Below are 23,827 nucleotides of genomic sequence, written 5' to 3' on the forward strand. Positions count from 1 at the left end.
ACTAAATAAGCTAAGCAAGAAGGACCGTGGGTAAGGTGATCAATCCTAACTCAGAAAGGCAAACAGGATGGACATTGAATGAGGGAGAAAACAGGGATTAGGACAGGAGGCTACCACAGAGGGCCTTTGAAAGACTCTACCCAGCAAGTATGAAAGCAGATGCTGAGACTCAGAGCCAAACTTTGGGCAGAGTGCAGGGAATCTTATGAAAGAAGGGGGAGATAGAAAAACCTGGAGGGGACAGGAGCTCCACAGGAAGAGCAACAGAACCAAAAACCCTGAGCACAGAGGTCTTTTCTGAGACTAATACTCCACCCAAGAACCATGCATGGAGATAACCTAAAACCCCTGCACAGCTGTAGACTGTGGCAGCTCATTCTCCAAGTGGGTTCCCTAGTAAGGGGAACAGGGACTGTTTCTGACATGAACTCAGTGGGTGGCTCTTTGATCACCGAGCAGCCTACCAGGCCACAGAGGAAGACAATGCATCCAGTCTTGATGAGAACCGGTAGGCTAGGGCCAGGGGGAAGGGGAGGAAGACCTCGCCTATCAGTGGACTTGGGGAGGGGAATGGGAGGATATAGCATGGAATTGGGAGGAAATGAGAGAGAGAGCTACAGCTGGGATACAAAGTGAATAAACTGTAATTTATAAAAAAAAATAAACTTTTTGTGTAAATAGCAACTCCTTAATTCTATTGAATTGTAACATAGTTCTAATTATTACTTTAAATATGATTAGATCAGTTTATAGCCATAAATGTGGTTTACCTTGAGGTATATTCTGTACCACCATAAGAAAAAAAAATGATTTTCTCTGTTTGGTGGAATTAGCAATGAATTCAATTGCACCAAGGTATTAGAGAGTGCTGTTCAATTTCTGTTGTTATTTGAATACTTTCTAATTTCCTATATGACACTTGTTTTATAAAATATTTCTGCTTGTTATACATTGTGAATGGTGGTGCCCATGTGGAAAGGGAGCTGACAAATGAATCCCTTTAATGTTTTTTTAATTCTTTTTTATTTTTATTTTTTACAATTTATTCATTATATATCTGGATTGTAGCCCCCTCCCTCAACTTCTCCCAATCCACTCTCCCTTCCTCTTTGCCCCATCCCCTTCCCCTAGTCCACTGAAAGGGGGAGTTCTCCTCCTCTGCCATCTGCCCATAGTTTATCAAGTCTCATCAGGACTGCCCGAATCCTCTTCCTCTATGGCCTTGCAAGGCCACATTGCCAGGGGCAAGTGATCAAAGGTTAGGCAATCAAGTTCATGAAGAGACAGCCCCTGCTTCTCTTACTCGGAGACTCACATGGAGACTGAGCTGTCAATTGGCTACATCTGAGCATGGTGTCTAGGTCCCCTCCATGCACAGTCCTTGGTTGGTGCATCAGTCTCTTCAGGACACCACTGGGCTCAGGATTTTTAGCTTTGTCGGTCTCCTTGTGCGGCCCCTGTCCCCTCAGTGTCCTCCTACTCCTCACCCCCTTCTTCTATAAGACTCCCTGTGTTCTGCCCAAAGTTTGGCTCTGACTCTCAGCATCTACTTCAATGCACTGTTGGGTGGAGCCTTACAGAGGACCCTCTATAGTAGGTTCCCATTCTGTTCCCTATCTTCCACCGCTTCTGGTATCTCTCCTGTTTTCCATTCTGAATGAGATTTAAGCATCCTCCCTAGGGTTCTCCTTATAGTTTAGCTTCTTTAGGTCTATAGATTTTAGTATTCCTATCCTATATTATACAGCTGAGATCCACTTATGAGTGTATACCATGCATGTCTTTCTGTTTTTGGGTTACCTCGCTCAGGATGATCTTTTCTAGTTCCACCCATTTGCCTACAGATTTCATGATTTCCTTGTTTTTAATCCTGAGGATTACCTCAAGGCCACGCCAGGGCCTCCAGGTCAGCCGGGGAGCTTTCGACAGAAAAAGGACAATATTTGGATAGCTAAACAGGATTGGTAAGAAAAGAGAAGGAGAGGCCTCACTTTACAGCCCAAAGGGGAGCTGGAGGGAGGGAAAGAGACAGGAAGAGAGGGAAGGAGGGGAAAGAAGGGAAGGAAGGAAGGAACAGGAGGACAGAGAGGTGGGAGGGAAAAAACAGTACCAACAGAGGGACTGAACAGAAGCCAGAGGAGTCTCTTCAGATATCAGCCTTCAGAACAACCAACCCAGCAAATCCTGGGAAGTCGCAAAGCAATCCCAGAACAGTGCTACTTTTTATAGCCATTTAGGGGAACAGAAAGTCTCACATCAGTGTAGCACCCATGACAAGCAGAAGGATCCAGTTACCTAGGTTGAGACCTGATAAGCCTCAGCACACACAGCTTCTTTCTATCCTAGGAGAATGGCAAATTGTGGGGAGGAGAGAGCATGCCTCAAGCTGGGGATCTAGCCTCAAAACTCCAGGTCTCAGCTCTATAAGGGTTATAATTATATACTAACAATATTCTTCTTTGGGTCTTCCCAGGGTGCCATTCCTCTTTTCTTTTCTTCTTGTATACATGAATTCAAGCGATTAGTCCATGATAAATACGTTTTTCTGTTCTCTCTCTCTCTCTCTCTCTCTCTCTCTCTCTCTCTCTCATTACTTTTGGAAGATTCTCAGCCATTATTTCCTTAACTGTTCTATCTTGAATTCTCTTTGATTCTCCCATGATTATAACTACTTATGGGTTAAGACATGTACTGTTTAGATTGTGTTTGATGTTGGTAATTTCTGTGAGAAATATCTTTAGGTTTTCTGATGCTTTTCTGGGCTGTTTGTACCAACTATTTAAAAGCATTCTATTTCTCTATAACTGAACCTTTGATTCCTGGCATTCCATTTAGTTCTTTCTAATAGTTTTCATCTCTTTGCCAAAATTTCCTCTCTGGCCTTTTATCTTTTATTATTAGAATCTTCAAGCAATTAAAGTTATTTTGTGTGTGTTTGTGTGTCCATTTAAGGTTTTTTGTTTGTTTTTTTATTATTATTAATTAAAATTTATTTACTTTGTATCCTGGCTATAGCTCTCTCCCTCATCTCTTCCCAGTCCCACCCTCTCTCCCCTAATCCACTGATAGGGGAGGTCCTCCTCCCCTACTATCTGACCCTAGTCTATCAGGTCTCATCATGACTGTCTGGATCCTCTTCCTCTGTTGTCTGGTAAGGCCACCTCTCCAGGGGGAGGTGACCAAAGAACAGGCAACCAAGTTCATGACAAAGACTGTCCCTGCTCTCCTTACTAGGGAACCCCCCATGGATACTGAGATGCTCATGGGCTACATCTGAGCAGGGAGTATAGGTCCTCTTCATGCATGGTCCTTGGTTGAATCATCAGTCTCTGCAGGCCCACCTGGGCCTAGAATATTTGGCTTTGTTGGTCTCCTTGTGGAGCTCTTGTTTCCTCCAGGTATTTCTATCTTTCCCTTCTTCCATAAGATTTCCTGCACTCTGCCCAAAGTTTGACTGTGAGTCTCAGCATCTGCTTCTATATTCTGCTGGGTAAAGCTTTCAGAGGCCCTCTGTGGTAGGCTTCTGTCCTGTTCCCTGTCTTCTCACACTTAGGTTGTCTGTCCTGTTTGCCCTTCTGAATTAGGATTAAGCATCTTCCCTAGAGTCCTCCTTGTTGTTTAGCTTCTTTAGGACTATAGATTTTAGTATGTTTTCCCTATGTTATATGGCTAAAATCCACTTATAAGTGAGAATATACCATGTGTGTCTTTCTGCTTCTGGGGTACCTCACCCAGTTTGTTCTTTTCCAATTCCATCCATTTGCCTGAAAATTGCGTGTTCTTTGTTCTTAATTGCCGAGTAGTATTCCATAGTGTAAATGTACCACAATTTCTGTATTCATTCCTTGGTTAAGAGATAGCTAGGTTGTTTCTAGATTCTGGCTGTTACGAATAAAGCTGCTACAAATGTAGTTGAGCAAGTGTCCTTGTTGGATGGTTGAGCATATTTCTGATTATTTCAATCCTCAGGAAATTTTTTTAAGGCTTCCACTATTTTAATTCTGTATTGCTGATTATCTATTAACTCTTCTGACAGGAATAAATATTTCTGTACATCTTTTATGAAAAGTGATCGCTAGGTCTTTACTTGAATTGTTAATTCATTTGAACATCCTTAAATTTCCTCTTATTGAAACAATGTGGTAATTACACTGTATTGCAAAATAAAATGTAGATGTGTTAAGATGTACCTCCAGGAAATTTTGACATAATTTTATAATTTTAGGAAGATCACTTAACTACCTAACATCACTTTTTCTGTTTGGTTACAAAATGATCACTTCTAAAAGGATTTTAATGACTAATAAGTAGGTATTAGTATTCTGGGAAAAGATAAAAATTGAGTGGGAGAAAATAAGATAAATTCAGAAACGTTGGACTCCCAGCAGTGATTTTAGAGTGATCACCATGTAAACTAAATTTATATAGGCAGACATGAAGCCATCCTAATTATATACTAATGACACAGCATTGTTAGATAAAATGTAGATGTGTTAAGCTGTACTTTAAAGAGATTTTAACATAATTTTATAATCTTAGGAAGATCACTTAATTACCTAACATCACTTTTCCTGTTTGGTTATAATTTGATCACCTCTAAAAGGCATTATTATTCTGGGAAGGGATGAAAATAGGGTGGGAGAATATAAAAGAAATTCAGAAACGTAGGAATCATTGCAAAATGAAGTCCCACCTGCTGTACAGAGCACTAAACACAGGCACAGTAGATTCTGAAATTTTCAGTGAAGAACAAAGTCATTGCAAAACAAAGAGTACAGTTTCCAAAACATTGAAACAATTGAACCAATAGCTCACGAAATGCCTCTGAAGATTTTCACTAATGCTGCTCATGTGTAAACAGAGGATTTTCTCTAATGCTTCTCATGTGTAAACAGAAGACACATATGTTTGACATACATTATAATTTTTAGACAGCATTATGTTTATTGTTACTTTTTTAGTTTTATTTTTTATATTAATTCCAGTTTATTCACTTGGTATCCCAGGTATCCCTCATTCCCTCCCAATCCTACCCTTCTTCCTATCCACCCTCCCTCCCTCATCTCCTCCCATGCCTCTCTCCAAAACCACTGATAGGGAGGTCCTCCTTCCCTTCCATCTGACCCTAGCTTATCAGGTCTCACCAAGACTGGCTGCGTTGTCTTTCTCTGTGGCCTGGCAATGCTGCACCCCCCCTCAGGGGAAGGTGATCAAAGAGCCAGTCACTGAGTTCATGTCAGAGAACTTACTAGGGTACCTAATGTTTCAGTAAATCCTAGTGTGCCATTCAAGGATCACAACAGAATCCATGAAATATGTAGCTTATAACATCTTGAACATTTAAGTAGCTGAGTAAGAGTTGAAAATAGCAAGACATGGATACTGTGCATTTCTTCCATGTCTTTTTCTGTAAACATAGTCTTACAACCTTTACTTTCTTAAAGATTCAGCAGCAGCCATCCATGGTCTCATCCAACAAACTTGAAATTTCTTTATATTATTAGAATATACATAACATAAAATTAGTAGCTAGACCAAAAAAAATCATAGGTTACAGAAAATAAATAAAAATTATGGAAATAATTATCAAAATAACAGTAACATACCTTAGATATATTGATTATTTAAACATTAATTTCAATAGATCAAAGTTTTAATATTCTTGGTAAAACATGTCAGGTTGAATACTTTTATTTTTCACATTTGGGAACTCAAAATTATGTTGCAACATTGCTTTTGTATAAACATATTTTTTGTAAGAATAGAGACATTTTATGTTTTTGAAGAAGGAAATAGCTATAAACTTCAACTAGAAATTTGTTGTTGTTGTTCTATGAAAAAAGCCTAATCAAGACTTACACTTAAATCAAGCACTTCTTTATTCTTAGAGGCCAGCAAAGTTGAGGCCATTAGAAGTCCAACATGAAAGTGAGAAATTTTTCTAGGTAGATGGTACCAGTCTCCCTGTATCTTTAGGTACAAACTCTCCATAAGGCACCCCACAGTGTTATTGCTTAAAACAATTTCATTTTCTGGTACGTCCTCCAAAACAAACTAATTGCAAAAGATGTCCTTGGGTAACAAAAGGAGCTGACTTCCATGTCAAGAAAGTTTAGTCAGAAGTTGGTTAATTACTGAAAAGAGAAGAAAAAAAGATGAATGGGTTATAGTAACAGCCCTGTGGAGCAGTACTAATAGAGGTTAAATAGCAGGGCAAGCTTTCTGTTCAGTGTCTTCCTCATCAGACTGGCAAGCCCACTGAAGGTCTATTTCTTTCTCAAAGAGAAATAATTTTAAATATACTGTGTACATTCTGAAAATGAATTCTACTATTCATGCTCACAGGGTCAATCAAAATGAAGCTACTTCTTTGGGCCTGCGTCCTATGTGTTGCTTTTGCAAAGAGGGTAAGTAGCTGGACTCTCAGGACCCATAGCCACGGGTGTAGATGTCAGCTCAGTGTTGGCGAAGAGTCATCCTGGAGACGAAGTGAGTAACATGCTCGTACAAGTCATCAGAGGCTGTGGGGATAAGTTTGGCTGTGTCAAAAATCTTGAAAGGAAATTTTCAAAAGCAAAATAATATGGTTCTGAAACATGAAACAGATCAACAGCATGGAAAGGAGGTGAGTTCAGAGGCAGGAAGATGGAAGGAGAAAGCATTATAGGGAATTACAATCCAATATAGATAATTTTAGCAGGGTTTCTCTGGCAGGAAAATCCCATTGCTGAGATAGCTATGTAGAGAAGCAAAGGATATTCAATGGGGCAGAAGTAAATGGACACGATAACATCCAGTGTAATATGAACTCTTAAGGTTCTAGATCATTATTTTTTAAAATTCAGAATCCCACTATGTAGTTCTTGCTTACCTAGAACTCCTTATAAGGACCAAGCTGGTCTCAACTCAAAGGGATTTGACTGTCTTTGCCTCCTGGATGCTGGGACTAAAGGTGTGGGCTCCCATTGCCTGGTCTGAAAACAGTTTTAATTCTAGCAAGTGAGGATGTTAAACTTTCTCTTTTGGAAAGCAGAAACATCGCTTCCAAGTAATTGCTTTGAATACTAAATAAAATAATTACTGAACAATGCTTAGCAAAATTTCTTAGAGTAAAAATTCAGACTACTTGACTTAATTATTATTAGCATTTTGACTAAATTAATTTTAAATTCTTAAAATAGTAATGTTGAGTTTCCTACACTAGTTTCTACGCTGTGTGGTGCCTTATCTGGGATGAATTCTGAAAACTAATGAAGTTTCATTAGAAAACAATGTATAGGTCTACAAAAAGTGACATTAGAACACACACACAGAAACACCAGAATGGTAAAACAGAAGAGTAAAAACAAAATGTATGACTAAGAGCTGAATAACCTTTTATATGACAAAGATTTACCTGTATACACAATGATTTTCGCAAAATAAATTCTATTCAGCCAAAATGAGACTCTCTGTCCAAAACATCATAATAATTATGATGGCAAAGCAACTCAAATCAAACCTGTGACTCATATTCAGGAAGAAATTATGATGAGGCCATGCAAATTCTTCAGTAACAGGAAAGTCTGAACGCAAGTGCTCTCAAATAAATAACCACATTAAAATATTTTTCTTTTTTTTAGAGGCGTTACCCCTTCATTCATAAGGTAAACCTTTCAATTTTTATAAAATTACTGTTTATCATTAGAGTGTATTTGCAGTTAAAGATCCTCTATTTCCTTGAGAATGCAATTGACTTTAATCGCCATTAAAATATTTGCTTTATTTTCTTCAGATTAGATGACAAAAATTTATGGAATATAAATATACTTATTCTGAACATATTTACCAGCAAGCCTTTATTTCTGATGACCAGAAGCATGAAATGCACTCCTTTTACATTGAGATCAAAGTTTATTAGGTCTTGGTTTTATTTCTTTGCTATTTCTTAATTTGTACTTAAGTAATACAACCCATGAGACAATGATGACATGAGAGATTAGGACAGAAAAAAAACCCGAGATGCTGAACAGCTACATATTCTGTTAAACATTTTGTGAATGGTTTGCTTTATCTTTTAAAGAGGAAGGTTCCATGTAGCTGGCCTTGGACACGCTGCGTCTCTAAGCATGATCTTAAATTTTGATACTCATGATTACTCCCAAATGTTAGGAGTATATGCATCTACCATCATGTCTGACTGAAGTTCATCTGTGTACAGGAAGCTACAAATGGTCTGAGTGCATATTCCAAGGAGTGGGGTGATTTCTATGTGGCAAATAGTCATAAATTATTTCATGCAGGAGACAAACATACTTACCAATATTTGCTTTTCTTCAGTTCTTTATAATCTTTGTCTCAAATTCTGATGACAAGTGTGTACTAAGAAAGTTACAAGTGCTCTTGTCCAAAAGCATGTTACAAATTGATAGGAAAGTGTGGTAAAGAAAAACAACAAAAGAAATGGCCTGAGATGTAAAGACTTTTGAATAAAAATGACTAAACTTATGGCACAGCAATTGAACACCTTTGATAATTTTCAAAACTTTTCAAATGGTATTTTGAATTCTTAGTCTAAGATTCTGGGTCTTTTTAACCAAAAATGAAAATAATAGATTTTTGTCCCTGTACCTGTGTAAGATATTATTTCCTGTGCATATCTTGTACCATAGGGAATATGAAAAAAAATGACCCACTGAAAGACTTTAAGATTAGTACTTCTAGGAAATCAATCTAAAATTGGAAAGCAATATTAAATTTTAAATGGAAAGTTTAACTGGCGGCAAGTGTAGTATTCCACCCATTTGAAAAAGAAATCTGGTTGCATTTTGTAATAGCAAAAATCCCAATGTCTACAAAATATGTTTTTGTGTGTGTATATTATATACATAATTGTATTATATACATATATAATATATAATATGTAATGTGTAATATGTAATAGGTAAGAGGTAATAGGTAATATATATAATTCAAGTAAAAGCTAAAAATACTTCAAAGTCCCTGAAAAGAATGTGTATCTACAGAGCAGCTATGCTGAAAGTCTCATTTCATAGCTAAGTTTTGTAGCAAGCACAAATGATAATATGATGTGGCTATCTGTTGTAAATAAGAAACTAGACATAAAATTGAATCAAAAGTTTTGGCTCTGGTACTTGAAAGTCTCTCAATGGATTGTGAATAAACATTAAGTAGCAGTAAAAACACTGGAACTGGGTAAGCAGTAATGCTTTTGAATCCATGGAGTGGTGTGTATAGGAGGTATGTTCATGTGTTCATAGTGGGCTGTACATGTGATGGTGTGTCTGTGCACACTCATGTGGAGGACAAAGGTTGACGTGTGCAGCTTACTCAGTTGATCTCTACTTGATGTTTCTCCCCTTATTCAATGACTAGGCAAGGTTGGCCAGCCAGCAAACTATGGATATTCTCCTGTTTTCATGCCCCACCCTGTCCCCACCCCAAACTAAAATTCTAGATACATGCTTCTGTTGTCTGGCTTTAAAAAAAAATTCTACATATATAATATTCTTTATTTCTGTTAGTTCTTTGAGAGTTTTGAGATGTGTGTTTTAACAATATTTAGTCCTCTTCCCTCAACTCTATTAAGTCTGGCTTTTATATGGGTGCTGGAAATGAGAAGGCAGGTCTTCATGCTGTGTGACAGAGACTTTACTGAGCCATCTTCTCATCCCTGTATATCATATCACTCTTTAAATTTTATTTATTTATACATCTCTGTTATTTTTAAAATTTTTCATACAATATATTTTGAACATACTCTTTCTCCTCACCCAAGTCCTCCCAGATTCTCTTCACCTCCATACCCACCCAACTTCATATTTTCTCTTGCTCAAAAAACCTCAAAAAACCAAAAAAACAGGAAAACAAAACAAGACAAAACCAAGAACACAAAAAACACTAAACAATAACAAAAGAAAAGCACACACAAAAAAACACAGAGTTTGTTTTGTGTTGATAAAGTACTTCTGAGCATGAGGTCTGTCTTGGAGTGTATCACTCCATTGGAGAAAAACCAGTTTTTCCTTCTCCCAACAGGTATCAATTGCAAGTAGCTTCTTAGATTAGGAGGGACTTTGTATCCACTCCCTCTTCTGTTCGGGTCTTGTTCATGCTGTCACAGTTTCTCTGAATTAACGTGTGGATCAGTCTTCTTGTGTCTGGGGGACACTGTTTCATTGGAGTCATCCACCACCTCTGGCTCTTACATTCTTTCTGCCTCCTCTTCTGAATACACCCCTGATCCTTGAGTAGAAGGGTTTGATAAAGACATCTCATTAAAGGCTAAGTGCTCCAAGGTCTCTCACTGTCTTACGCATTGACCAGTTGTATGAATTGCCACCTGCTACAAGAAGCAGCTTCTCTGGTGATGGCTGAACAACATGCTGATCTATGGGCACAGCAGTATCTCATTAGAAGTCATTTAGCAGAACAGCTGTAGTGATTTCTCCCTGGAACCATTATCACACTGAGTCTCGGGTTCATTTCCACACTAACACTGTCAAGCCTCCTACCACATTTGAAGAATGTTTACTGAAAGCTAGGCACTGTGGTACATGCCCATGCTCCCAGAACTCAAGAGGCCCAAGCGGGAGGATTATCATAACATTAAGATCAACATGGGCTATATACCAAGGACCAGGTCTAAGGCCATATAGCAAGATACTATCTCAAAATAATAATACTAATAAATAATAAGAAGAGTTATAAGAAAACTGAAAACCAACAACCCTCTATGTCTTTTAAAAAAAAAGAAAATTACACACTCCTCCTACTGTAAGCAGAGATTTGAAGTTGTTATTTAAATGACATTGTTATTTCAATGGCATCAAGTTTAAAACAAATCATTTTGTTGTTGTTTCAGAAATCACCCTCATCCAGTGAAGAGGTAAAGTATATTTAGAAGTATGCCAATAAGTAGCTTGTACTATTTGTTCTTTGAGTTATCGTTTTCCATCAAGTAATGTTAAATAATTCAGCTGTATTATGCTTTTCCTTGAAGGACTAGAGCATTCATTTAGGAATATGTTCACTCATTTTCTTCTCATAGGCCCACTTACGTATGAATATGCCACCATGTTCATGGTTAGACATCATAGAACTTTTTATCCATATTGGCATCCTGCCCAGGATTGGGCTTGCATATTAGGTTGAGTGAGTTATAATGAAACATAATCTTATAAAGCTTGACATTATAGAAGGTATAGTTGACAAGGAAGGCAGCACTTTAAAAAATGTGAAAACTGAATGTATGTTCATGGGGACTCTATCATTAGGAAAACACCTTGGAATATATCTGAAGGAAACAACTCTGGGCACACATTAAGTATAATTCTTAGAATTATACTTCAGCTGTAGCTATATAAAAGACCAAAATCCTAAGATCCTGGTTTGTAAATCAAGTGTGGTCTTCTTATGAAAACATTTATGAGACAATAATTTTAAAAAAGCAATATATATGCATGAGTAAGAAAAATGTTTGTTTTCTGTGAATTCTTCCATAATCATGGGACCAGAGCTCCCTGACAGTTTTCCAGAATGGGACAGACAAATCTAGAACAGCAAGAGGGACAGGTGGAGGTCCTACCACAGGAAAATCTGAAATTTGATGATAAACTCATAACCAAAATCATTTAAAATGCTCATTTTAAAAAGGAATACCACTAAGAAAATATGTGAAAAGCTAAGTCTATTCTCCATGTTTTCTGCCTACCCTTCTGATAACAATTCCTTAAAGGAACTGGAGCCTGGAGGAAACGTTAAATCCAGGACATAGGTCACAAAGAGCCCTGTACTTGGGAGTGGAATACAGAAGTGAAGGCTTCAAGAAGGGCAGTTTAGAGACAAGGAGGGTGACAAGTGCAGCAGACATGGAGAAAGAACACGGATAAGAAGCCTAGAAGGAGCTCTCTCACCCCGTGTTAGCCTCCTAAACCTCACTCGTGTTTATCCCTTCTATGTCCATCCTAGCCTAGGCAGTGTACTCCGTAAAAGGGAGCACTCATTTGCCTAGAGACGAAGTACTTCTCCTTCAGATTTTTATTAGATTTTTTTCAAACTATTTTCATTTCAATAATTTTGGATACATATTGTGTTTTTTTGTTTTGTTTTGTTTTTAAGACCAAAGGGGTGCTCTTTAAAAAAACATTACTTGTATATGATCACAGTCGTAACAGAAATATTCTATAGCTAGGCCAATAAACAATAAACTACAATGAGCTTTCCTTCTATTTAGGATTACTATGGAAATCGCTACCCACTTAATCCATCTCTGAATATCCCATACGGCTTATGGAATGATAATTTGCCGCCTTTTCTTATGCCTCCTCTTGACACTCACCAAGGAAATGCCATCACCAAATTCCAGGGAAATAATCCTGAGCTTGAAAGAGGGCTATCTCCATACCCTTGGTTTCTCACTTCGTCTAAACTTCACTACATATACCAAAACCCTAACTACCCCTCTGATGTTTCACTGAATGCTCCTGCAGCAACTGCTCCTCCTCCTCCGCTTCCTCCTCCTCCACTTCCTCCTCCTCCACCGCCTCCTCCCAGGCCATATCCCTTTGTCATACCTCCAAAGATTTCTGTTGTCTCACCTGTTGGATCTGAGCCTGCAGCTGGCCCCGCTGCACCTCCTGTAGGCGAGGGTCTGGTGCCTGAGTTCGCTGTAGACAAAGCTATTTCAGGCCTGCCTCCTGCAGTCAAACTTGCACCATCCCCACCACCTGCTGACAACAAGAGTCCTGCACCTGAGCCTGCTGCAGGCCAGTTTGGTGCACCTGAGCCTCCCCCAGCCCAGTTCGGTGCTCCTGAGCCTGCCCCACCCGGGATAGGTGAGCCTGCTGCAGCCCACCCAATGGGAGCTGAACCTGGTCCGGCCCAGGCTGTGGCTGCAGCCCAGTCTATACCAGGTGAATCTGGCACAGGCCAAACTGCTGAAAGCAAACCTGGTTCAGGTGAGCCTGTTGTGGCCCAGTCTCTACAAACTGAGCCTGGGGCAGGCCCTGTTGCTGAAGTCAAGCCTCAGGCAGCTGAGTCTCCTGCGGCAGCCCAACCTCCTCCAGCTGAGCCTATCGTTAGCCAGTCTATCGTGGGAAAGCTTATGACAGCTGAGCCTACTGAACCGAAAACGGAGGTACCTGAGCCTGTTGAGGCCAAATCTACTGGCCAAGAACCGCAGCCTGTCCTTTTTTACCAGGTAGGTTACCTACTCTCACCACAGCAATGCGTGGGCTTTGTAGAAGGGAAAACAAACAATTTCTGTAAAGGAACACGCCCGCTTCAGGTTTAAGAGCTGGTCTTTTAGTGGACAGTAGGTTGACTTTTCAGGATTTGAGTATTTGAATATATCCACTGGAGTCCCAATGCCCCTTGTTTCCTCTCAGATCGTCTCATATTTCACATCTTTGATATACTTTCTGGTGGGAGCTAGAGATGGCTCAGTGGTTAAGAGCACTTAGTCTCTCAATGGACGCGGGTTCAATTCCCGGTACCAACACAGAGATTCACATCCACCTGTAACTCTAATTTCAGGGGCTCTTCTGGCCTCCATATGCCCATGCATGTGTGGCATGTGAGTGTGTGTGTGTGTGTTTATGTTTTGCATATGTATGCATATGTATGTGTGTGTATAATGTAGACAAACATTCATACACATATACTAAAAAAGTTTTAAAGTGATTAACTGGACAAATTTACCCTATCATATTGGAAAAATTAAGGTATTTTCCCCATATCTTATGCACACATAACACACACACACACACACACAGACATGTACATGCACATGCACAAACATTATCATGTGTAAATCCTGGAACTCTGTGCAATCAACATGCTAAAACAATTACTGGTTCATTTTTTCTGCTTCCTGTGTCTTAATAACAACTATTCCAACCATTCTTCCGAACATGAAGTTCAAATCAGGAGAAGGAAAAACAAAAACAAAACTCTTCTCCCCCATAACTATTTCGATTTTCAGACGAGGTCTCATTATGCAACCCAGGCTAACCTGGAACTCACAGAGATCAGCCTTCCTCTACCTCCTGAGTGCTAGGACCTAAGGTCTACACCACCACAGCCTGGAGTCTCTCTCTCAATTTTAAACACGTACTTATTTGAGACAAGAGAGGAAACCCACTTCATTCTATTCACTTTGTCTGGAAGCAAATTTCCCTTACCTATTTAGCATCTCAGAATAGCTAAATGATTTAGAAAAGAAAGCCCTGGTGCTGCCAAATGAAGTATATTTTTAATCATAAATGAAAATTTCCTTTTTCTTTTTAGGTGGAGAAGTGAGATTTTTTTCCAGAGAAAAGAGTGCTAGTCATTCTGTAAGTCCTGCATGATCATGAGATGGAGGAAGCTATAAATAAGTAAACTAATTTCCTCTGCTAAAACTACCTTTATGTGTGTGTGTGCATGAAAATGAAAAAGTGGGGTGTGGTTGCTGTTTATTTGTGCTTCAGAGGATAAGATGTGATGGATTTATGTCCTGTGTAAAATTTTCAGACTGATTTTAGAATAGAAAATTCTTCTTTAAACTGACCCTGACTCAACTAGCTTGCAATAATCGTCATTAATTTAGGAACAAGCTTCTATAAATGGAAAGGAAACTAAACTATAGAGGAGAAGTGGTGTGTGTTAGGGCCCCATGGCCATTTTGTACACTCTCAGCCTCCATTGTTACTCACTCCCTACTCCTACCTCTCACCTCACACACTGTCCTGAAAAATAAAGACACTGGCCACAAGGGTCTCCTTGTGAGCCTCTCCCCACTTCCAACCTAATCAAAAATAAGCAAAATAAGTAAAGAGATTAAACCATTTCCAAATCCTTCTTCCACTCTGCTACCCACCCCCAAACTATTACCAGGTTATGATTATAAATGTTCACTGGACCAGGACCTGGGGAGACATTATTTTGCCAGCCAAATCAAAACTCTTCTGAGGTGCTATCTGTGCCATTTAGCACTATTAGTGATGCACCATGGTGACAGCCATTCCCAAGGACATTAGACAGCTTCACTTTTCCAAACTTATTTATTTGTTTATTTATTACAGTTAATTCACTGTAATTAATCTCAACTGTAGTGCCCTCCTTCATCCCTTCCCAATCCTACCCTCCCTCCCTCTTCTTCTCCTATACCCCTCCCCCAGTATAATGATAGGGGAGGTCCTCTTCCCCTTCCCTCTGACCCTTAGCCTATCAGGTCTCATCAGGACTGGCTGCATTGTCTTCTTCTGTGGCCTGGTAAGGCTGCTCCCCTTTCAGGGGGAGATAATCAAAGAGCCAGCTACTGACTTCATGTCAGAGACAGTCCCTGTTCCCTTACTAGAAAACTCACTTGGATACTGAGCTGCCATGGGCTACATCTGTGCAGGATTTCTAGGTTATATCCATGCATGGTCCTTGGTTGGACTCAGTCTCAGAAAAAAACTTGGGCCCAGCTTTTACGGTTCTGTTGGTCTCCTTGTGGATCCTGTCCCCTCCAGGTCTTTCTCTCTCCTCCTTCTTTTATAAGATTCCCTGCACTCAGCCCAAAGTTTGGCTATGAATCTTAGCATCTGCTTTGATACCCTGCTGGGTAGAGTCTTTCAGAGGCCCTCTCTGGTAGGCTCCTGTCCTGTTTCCTGTTTTCTCCCTCTTCAGATGTCTGTCCCATTTTCCTTTCTGAGTGAGGATTAATCATCTTACCCAGAGTCATCCTTCTTGCTTAGCTTCTTTAGGTGTACAGATTTTAGTATGTTTATCCTATATTATATGTCTAATATCCACTTACAAGTGAGTATATACCATGTGTGTCTTTCTGCTTCTGGGATACATTACTCACTATAATTTTTTCTAGTTCCCATCATTTGCCTGCAAATTTCATGATTTCTTTGTTTTTAATTGCTGAGCAGTACTCCATTGTGTAAATGTACCACAATTACTGTATCTATTCCTCCATTGAGGGACATCTGGGTTGCTTCCAGATTGACACCTTCAATTTTTACTTAAACCTAGACCACTGCTAAATTATTTGACTAGGTTATCTTTCTGGAAAGTCTAATAAAATGGAGAAAGAATTCTCCTTTGCATTATTAAATATCAAGAGACACTGTTGATCTAAATTGATAGCTACACAAGCCTATGTTTTGGGATACCTATATACCCATTCGAATAAACTGTGACGTTGCATTTTAACTAAATTGTTACAAGGATGTTTATTAATGCCTATAAGAATGTGTAATTGTAAAAAACTGTATCTTGGGGCTGGGGAGATGGCTCAGTGGTAAAGAGCACTGCCTGTACTTCCAAAGGACCTGGGTTCAATTCCCAGCACCCACATGGCAAAAAACTGTATCTATCCCAATACTTGGGGAGGCAGAGGCAGAGGCAGAGGCAGGCAGATCTCTTTGAGTTCAAGGCCAGGCTTGCCTTCAAAGCAAGTCCAGGACAGCCAAAGCTACACAGAGAAACCCTGTCTCAAAAAACAAAGCAAACAAAATACTGCATCTGTAAGCAGACAGAAAGAGAAAACATTAGGTCTTTTAAATGCATGCTGTGACATGTATTTTTAAATTATTATATATTATATATAATAATTATATCTATAAAAATATTATATATATATGTATTATATAGTCCTATATCAAACAAACTCATGAGCCGAGAAAAGTGATTTTGCTTTATGCCTAAGAAATTTGACAATTCATTATACAAAACTGACATATTATCTTATTTTTTACAGATACTGATGAACAAATCAAAAAATCTAAATGTTCGATCTTTTCTCAACAAATAGTTACTACGTTTTATTAAAACTATCCTCATATTGATTGGTTTGTGCTGTATTTCTTTAGAGCATATAACAAAATAATATTGATGAAATGCTTTGCTTTCAGTTCAAATTATAAAATATGTACTTCATAGGTATGCCTACATAAATTCAAATGAATTTAAATATATGGTAATAGAGAAAGTATTTTTTTGAAAACAGTCTCTGGACTGCAACAAAAAAATACATATTTGTTTTTTGTGTCTAAAAACTTTCTCCTAGAAATCTTTTTGATCACTGACTCCTGACCCACCCACAACCATTTTCTTTGCTTCAAAATGTCATCAACTCTTCTGAATCATGCACTTGATAACAGTTCACATTACACTTGTGTCAGGAGCCATTCCATGTACCTTACTAAGATTAAGCCCCTCTAATAATCATACAAATAGATACTGTTCTCATTTTAAATGCAATGACTTGCCAACAATTAAAAGCTACGCAACATTTGCAGCAAGATGAAAAATACATATGGACTTTGAATTGAAAGTAAAAAGGAAAGGAAAGGTAAGGAAAAATTAATGTGAATACTGAACAGTGGTTTTAGTAGTTTCTTTTGATCGTTGTAACAAATTCCCACAAAGTGCACAGTTTATAAGAAAAGAAATCTATTTTCTCATGATATCAAGGTCAAAAGTTCTAAATTAATTTTACTAAGTTAAAATCAGTGCATTGGCATTGTGTGCCATGGATGGCCCTGGAGCAGTTTCTTCCAGTCCTTGCCTTGGGCTATCATTATTTGGCTTCTAGGCACCTTCAGTTCTTTCATATGCAATCACATGAACCCAGTGGAATAAAAAGGGAAGCTCATAAGTACTGGATTGGAGAACAGCAGCCTATCTCAGCACATCTTGTCTTACTAGTTAAAATCTAACCATCAGTCTTCTTCCCACAAATACAGCACGGTCACTTTCTTGCCATGTTGGAAAAAATTCAAGATCCTTAACTGTGTCAGTGTGACACTTTTCTTGCTCTTGAAAACTGAACGAAAAGGTCTAGTTACTTATGTTCTCATGATAAGCCTGAAAGAAGATAGCTGTAAAATATTTCCATTTAGAAAGTTACGACCACTGCAGAATTCAAAACGGAAACAGGGAAACCAGTGAGCATGATTTTCCTCTCTGGGAATAAGTACTGTAGCCACGATTTTCTCCAATAATACTAGGTTTTCCATACTTAGACTATCACTTCTGCTTGAAAGGCTGGAGCCGCAGGACTTTGTACTTTGCAGAGAATAGTGACATTTTCCACAGGATGGGGGCTGGCATAAATAGTTTTAAGAGGGTATAAACATACAGTTAGATTAAAAAATTCCTGAGACAAAAACTCCAGCTGGATGAGCAGGTATTAATGTAACATATGCTAGAAATTTATGGAAAGAATATACTTTAAGGGCAGTCACTCCCCCAAAAGCAACTATTTAAGGTGATATGAAAATGTCAATTTATTTAATAAGGGTAATCTTTTTTAATTAATTTATTTTTTATGTATTAATTACAGTTTATTCATATTGTATCCCAGATGTAGCCCCTCCCTCACTCTCTCCCCATCCCTCTCTCCGTCCCTCATCTCCTCCCATGCCCCACTGATAGGGGAGGTCTGCCTCCCCCTCCATCTGAAGGGTAATCTTTTCACTTTGTGTGTATACATGTCTAAGTGTGTGTGTGTGTGTGTGTGTGTGTGTGTGTGTATGTTTATGTATGTACATATTTTAAAATATACAAATACACATATCAAACATCACTGTACATTTTGAAAATAGACTTTTTGTCAGTCAACCCCCAAAAAAGTTTAAAGGGAGAAGAAAACAAAACAAAGACTATCTCAGGCAAGCAGTTAGTATTGTAGATTATAATTAAATATAAAGCCTATCTCTTTAAAGGAGTTAATTAGCTGAGGACACAAATACTCAATGGAGCCCTTTGCATTTGATCTGGGAATGTCTTTGACAACTAATTTATTAACGAAAGTCTTCAGGATGCTGATTCACTTGCTTTCAAGTAAGGCTCCTGTGCCAATAATTACAAGGAATGCCCCTTTTCTACAATAACTCTGTTAATCCATGTTGTTCCCTTAATTCACTGGCTTTCCTGATGAAGTCTTCATAGGGACAAAAAAAAATCACTGTGAATATAACTCCAATAGCCAGATCTTTTCTACAAGTCACTTTTTTAAACTGAAACTACTCATTTGACTTTCAGGATGTAGTAAGTTAAATAGCCTTTTTCTTATTCTTTGGGATGAATCAGAAGCCAGCTTCCTAGTTTTGTTGAGGTCTAAGCCTCTGCCCACCACTCTATTCATATCCACATCTACAAGGGGGAGTTCTTGAGGCAGCTTCTTGTCCCACCTCAGCACAGGCAGCTAGTTATAGCTCACATAATATAAAGTGCATTCTCAGCTAAAACGGACTTCCTAGGGTAAGAAAAGGCGAACTAGCCTACTGACATACATCATATCATCCCAGCGCTAGGAACACAGGTGCAAGGAGAGGCCAAGTTGGAGGCCAGTCAGGGTTACAAAGGAACCCATGACTACCAAGAGAAGCATGGGTGGGAGTGTGAAGGAAGGTGGGCACAGTCACAGGACATGACAAAGAGATGAAAATTATATCAAATTGATTTCTAGAAAAATATCCTGTTTTGAAGTTGAAGTATCACACTTGAAAATTCCTTGGAAGAGAATATGTCACACATAAATAAATCTTATCTTTTGGGTATGGGTGTTTGCCTGCACATGTCTGTGTTCCGCCCGCATGCAGTACCGGAGGTGCCCTGGAAAGGATGACAGAACCCCTGGGACTTGACAGTTGTAAGTCATTATGCAGAGATTCAACCACGGTCCTCTAGAAGAGCAACCAGTGCTCCTAAGGTATTGGTTATCTCCAGCCCTAAATCTGTACTTTTTTTTTGAACACTGAAGTGTGGTTTATCTATGGTCAGATGTTAAGAAATTTGAAACTAATTGCAAGAATGTAAGGACCATTTTGGAAAAATCTAAAGTTTAGTGAACCAAGGGTATAAAGGACTGCTCAAGGTGTTGCACATAGGAAAAAAAAAAAAAAAAAAAAAAAAGGCCTTACAGGAAACACTCTTCTCTGGGAGGTCAGGAAGGATATTTAGAGCAGAGAATGATGAAAGTACTAGCTTTATAATGATGGATGTAGACAGGGAGTATTCTGGGTTAGAAGAAAAAAAAATGAGGAGCCCAGTTAGAAAGTTTTGTTGGTCAATGATATACAACTAAATTATAGCAGCTCACGGGCTTATAGCACAGAGCAAGGGTCTATTCCTTTAAGAGGCCCCAGCCTGAGAAAATAAGAGAAATATGGGCCTGGGAGTCATTATCTTTTTATCTAGGTGCCTAATTCGGTCAACTATTCTTTATTCAAGCATCTGCTGGGAACAGTCTGTAAGCCTTTTCTCTCTCTCTCTCTCTCTCTCTTACTGTGCTAAATTCCGGTAATACTTCAGTGATCAGTGACCACCTTGTTCTCCAGCAGTGGATAGAGGCCAAGGTTCATGGAAATGACAGGAAAGAAAAAGAGAGGGAGAGAAAATGGGGGGGGGGAGAGAAGAGAAACATAAAGAAAGAAAGGAAGGAAGAGAAGAAAAAGAATCAAAGCAAGAAAGAAGAAAGAACGAAAAGAGAAAAAGAGAAGAGAAAGGGGAAAAGAAAAGTCCTCCTGGTTGGCCCAATATGCCTGGCTTTTCTCAGCTCGTTGATCTCTATGGAAACCACAGACAGCCCCCACTTCCACTCCCAACCACCGCATCCACCACAAAGACTCCCAAAGAGGGAGTATCATGGTCTGCAAGTCGCTGTAAGATTTTTAAGTTTTTCCAAATGCAGCTCTCCCTGTTTGTAAGGTCCTCTGGTGCAGTCTGGACGCTCGCAGGCAGACAGGCCTTGAGCTCCAGGATGAGGCTGCGTGCTGCCATAGCAACATCCTTGGGCATCTAGGTTTCAGGCTGCAACCGCTACGGCAGGGATCCAGGCCATCAGTCACCTGCTTACACTGGGTGTGGTGGCCTAGAAGAACAGGTGGCCTAGCAAGGTAATAGAGACTGTCCTGCTCCTCCAGCCAGTGTGTAGGCGGCGGGTTGGCTTTCAAGAATGCCCTTCCAGAAGCACATCTGCCGCCCTCAGTCCAACAACCCAGAGAAGCATGTCAGCCCAGAGGCAGGCGCAGCCACCAGGGCCTTAGTCACCACCATCTCAGCCTCTGGACCCCTGCCCTTCTTCCAATTCCGGCCTCGTCTGGAAAAAGTGGACTGGAGGCGACTGGGCGCTATTGACGTGGACAAGGTGGTGGGAACCATGGATGTCCTGACGCTTCAGGAGAACATCACGAACATCACCTTCTGCAAGCTTGAGGATGAGAAGTGCCCATACTGCCAGTTGGGCGTGGACCCACTGCTGTTGAAGCTCATCCGCATGGCACAGCTCACCATTGAGTACCTGATACACTCACAGGAGTTCCTCACCTCACAGCTGAGGGTGGTGGAGGAACGGTTGCACCTGAGCCTGAGTGGCTCTGAGGAGAACAAACAGCTGCTCACCAAGCAGGCTGACGAGATCAGACAGCTCAAGCAGGAGTGTAGGCACCGGAAAAAGATGCTGTCTGCCCAGCAGCTGATGATGGGCCAGGCCAAAGCCAGTCGTTACGAGTGTCATCTCTGCGACAAAGCCTTTATGAACCAAGCTTTTCTACAGAGCCACATTCATCGCCGCCACCCTGCACATTCTTGTCTCGGGAGAAATGCAAAGGCACAGAATGAGAAGCTCCAGAAGGAGATCGACATATTGAAGGAGCAGCTGCAGATCACCAAGTCACAGTTGAAGTCTGCCCAGCAAACCCACATCTCTAAGGATGATGAAGTACAGAAGACAAATGAGGAGGACCTTCAGAAGTTAGTTCGTAGATGGGAAGAGGAAGAAAAGCAGAAACTGGTGGAAGAAATGGAAAAAGTCAAGGAGAAGTTTATGAAGGAGTTTAAAGACTTGACTGCTAAGAACTCAGCTTTAGAATATCAATTGTTTGAAATCCGGAAATCCAGTTCGCAGGGCAGGCTCAACATGGGCACCTGGAGAGACTCCCCTAGGTTTAAGGACTAATTTCTGTACCCCAGCATTTCCAAAATACACTGCACCTACTTCAGTGCAAGGAAGCCAGTGGTCAGATGGATTTCAAGGTCTCAAGGAAGAATCATCGAGGAGCAGCGTCAGATCTTTCTCAGGCACGCACAGCTGCTCTGAGGTCATGTGTGGGACAACTGTCAGGTCCAGAAGACACTGCTTTGCAGCATTCTCCTGTAGTCTTTCCTCCTTCCTTCTCCATGTTGTGTGCTGAGTCCTGTGTGTGTGTATGTGTCTCTGTGTGTGTTAGTTAAATGTCTCAGGGCTGAGAAATCTGTAGGCACTTATTTTCTGCGCTATTCCCCACCACAAGGAAGTTTCTGATAAGAGGCTAGGAGGTTATCTTCTTTATCTATGAGTACAAAATACCATTTAGAAGGCAGTTGGATACTTTGTCCATTAAGCAAAATAAGCCTTGAATCCCATCACAAAGTACTTGGTTTCCCCATACATTCCTGCCACTATTACACTGTGATCGTAGCTAAACTTAACGTTTGTATAAATAATAGACTCCCTCTCCCATGTGTATATGTAGCCTTACAGAAATCTACATTTTCAATTCCCATGTTAGAGAAATATTTCTGTACGTTTCAAAATACTGTACGTTTCAAAAGCTTTTGAAATACGTTTCAAAAGCTTTTATTGGCTAAGTGGAGATTTCATGTGGATGCTGTTACTTAATCCTTCCTGTGTTGAAGGCTGTTCTCATTTATAGGCATAAGTAAACGAATGTTCACTTTAATAACAACAACAAAAAATGATAAGAAAAACATTTAGAAGAAACACATTTGATTCTATCTTTCATAACATCTGAGTCATATCCCATTTAGTTTCCCAACTTTGGGCTAAGAGTTAGACTGAGTGAAATGTAAATATTAACAGGTTGAACTGATCTCAATTCATTCGTAAAAAGCCAAAAGTATGAGAAAATTGGCTTTGGGGCTGATGAGAAAATTCAACCAAATCTGAATCCTGGAACCTGGGAACTTCCTCAAATTACTTTGTTATTTATCTCATTTAATTTTTCAAAATTCTTATTAACTGGATCTGTTTGCTTACATTTATAAAGCCTATGTTTTAGGCTAAAATCCTATATAGATGGATAATGTAATAATTAAATGTACATGAAACTAACATTGCTCAGAAAGGTCATGATAACTCATAAAATATCATTTCAGGCACTTAGTACTGGGATCCTTTTATCAATCTGTCTTCCTTCTTGTTCGTAGACTTAGAAATTATCTAGTTTTCTAGATCACTAATTCTAGTTTTTTATGTTTTACTGCCTTTGTTGAACTCCTTACTGCTCAGTTTTGTCCATATTTACAACTTTTATGGATACTGTTGTACAGATCATTTCAAGTCTTGCTTCTTTTGATTAATATTAAAACACATCTACAAGTCTTTAGTGTGTGTGTATTTTATAACATCCATTGCTATGCAGAATTCCATTTAGCAATGATATATTTACCTACTGCTGTTGTTTGTAGAAAGCATCTGATTCTTACCCATGCTAGTTCCTATGATCACATAATATTTTTTGATAGTTTTTAAGGCTATTCATACCCCTCTATGCTGCTATCAGAGGCAAAAAAAAAAAAAACAGTGTATGTTATTGGGTAATGACACACTGTCTTTTCCTGCTATGCCTTTTTTTCTGTGATAAGATTTTTAGGGATTTGAATAGTTCTACAGGTTGACTTATTGGATTGAGTTTTCTCACCAGATGTGAAAACATTTGGATCCCATAAGTATGCTTACCAAGAACTCTTACTTTAGAAGAAATTCTCAGGAATCAAGAGCAGACAATATTATGGATGCATCAACAGAAACCAAAACTGAGTCCTAATACCTGACATTTTCCCA

The 23,827-nt window shown here is 39.4% G+C and overlaps 1 protein-coding gene and 1 pseudogene across 1 annotated transcript; both read left to right on the forward strand.

The window, feature by feature from the left end:
• Window positions 1-6,356: 6,356 nt before the first annotated feature.
• Window positions 6,357-13,294, forward strand: Prr27 (proline rich 27). Its single transcript, XM_021629499.2, has 4 exons — window positions 6,357-6,407; window positions 7,623-7,646; window positions 10,865-10,888; window positions 12,236-13,294. The coding sequence occupies exons 1-4, from the start codon at window positions 6,357-6,359 to the stop codon at window positions 13,292-13,294; spliced, it is 1,158 nt and encodes a 385-aa protein (XP_021485174.1).
• Window positions 13,295-20,923: 7,629 nt separating this feature from the next.
• LOC110543052 (cilium assembly protein DZIP1-like) lies at window positions 20,924-22,175 on the forward strand (annotated as a pseudogene).
• Window positions 22,176-23,827: the final 1,652 nt, after the last annotated feature.

This window comes from Meriones unguiculatus, chromosome 3, assembly GCF_030254825.1.
Source record: "Meriones unguiculatus strain TT.TT164.6M chromosome 3, Bangor_MerUng_6.1, whole genome shotgun sequence".
In the NCBI taxonomy this organism is placed as follows: Eukaryota; Metazoa; Chordata; class Mammalia; order Rodentia; family Muridae; genus Meriones; species Meriones unguiculatus.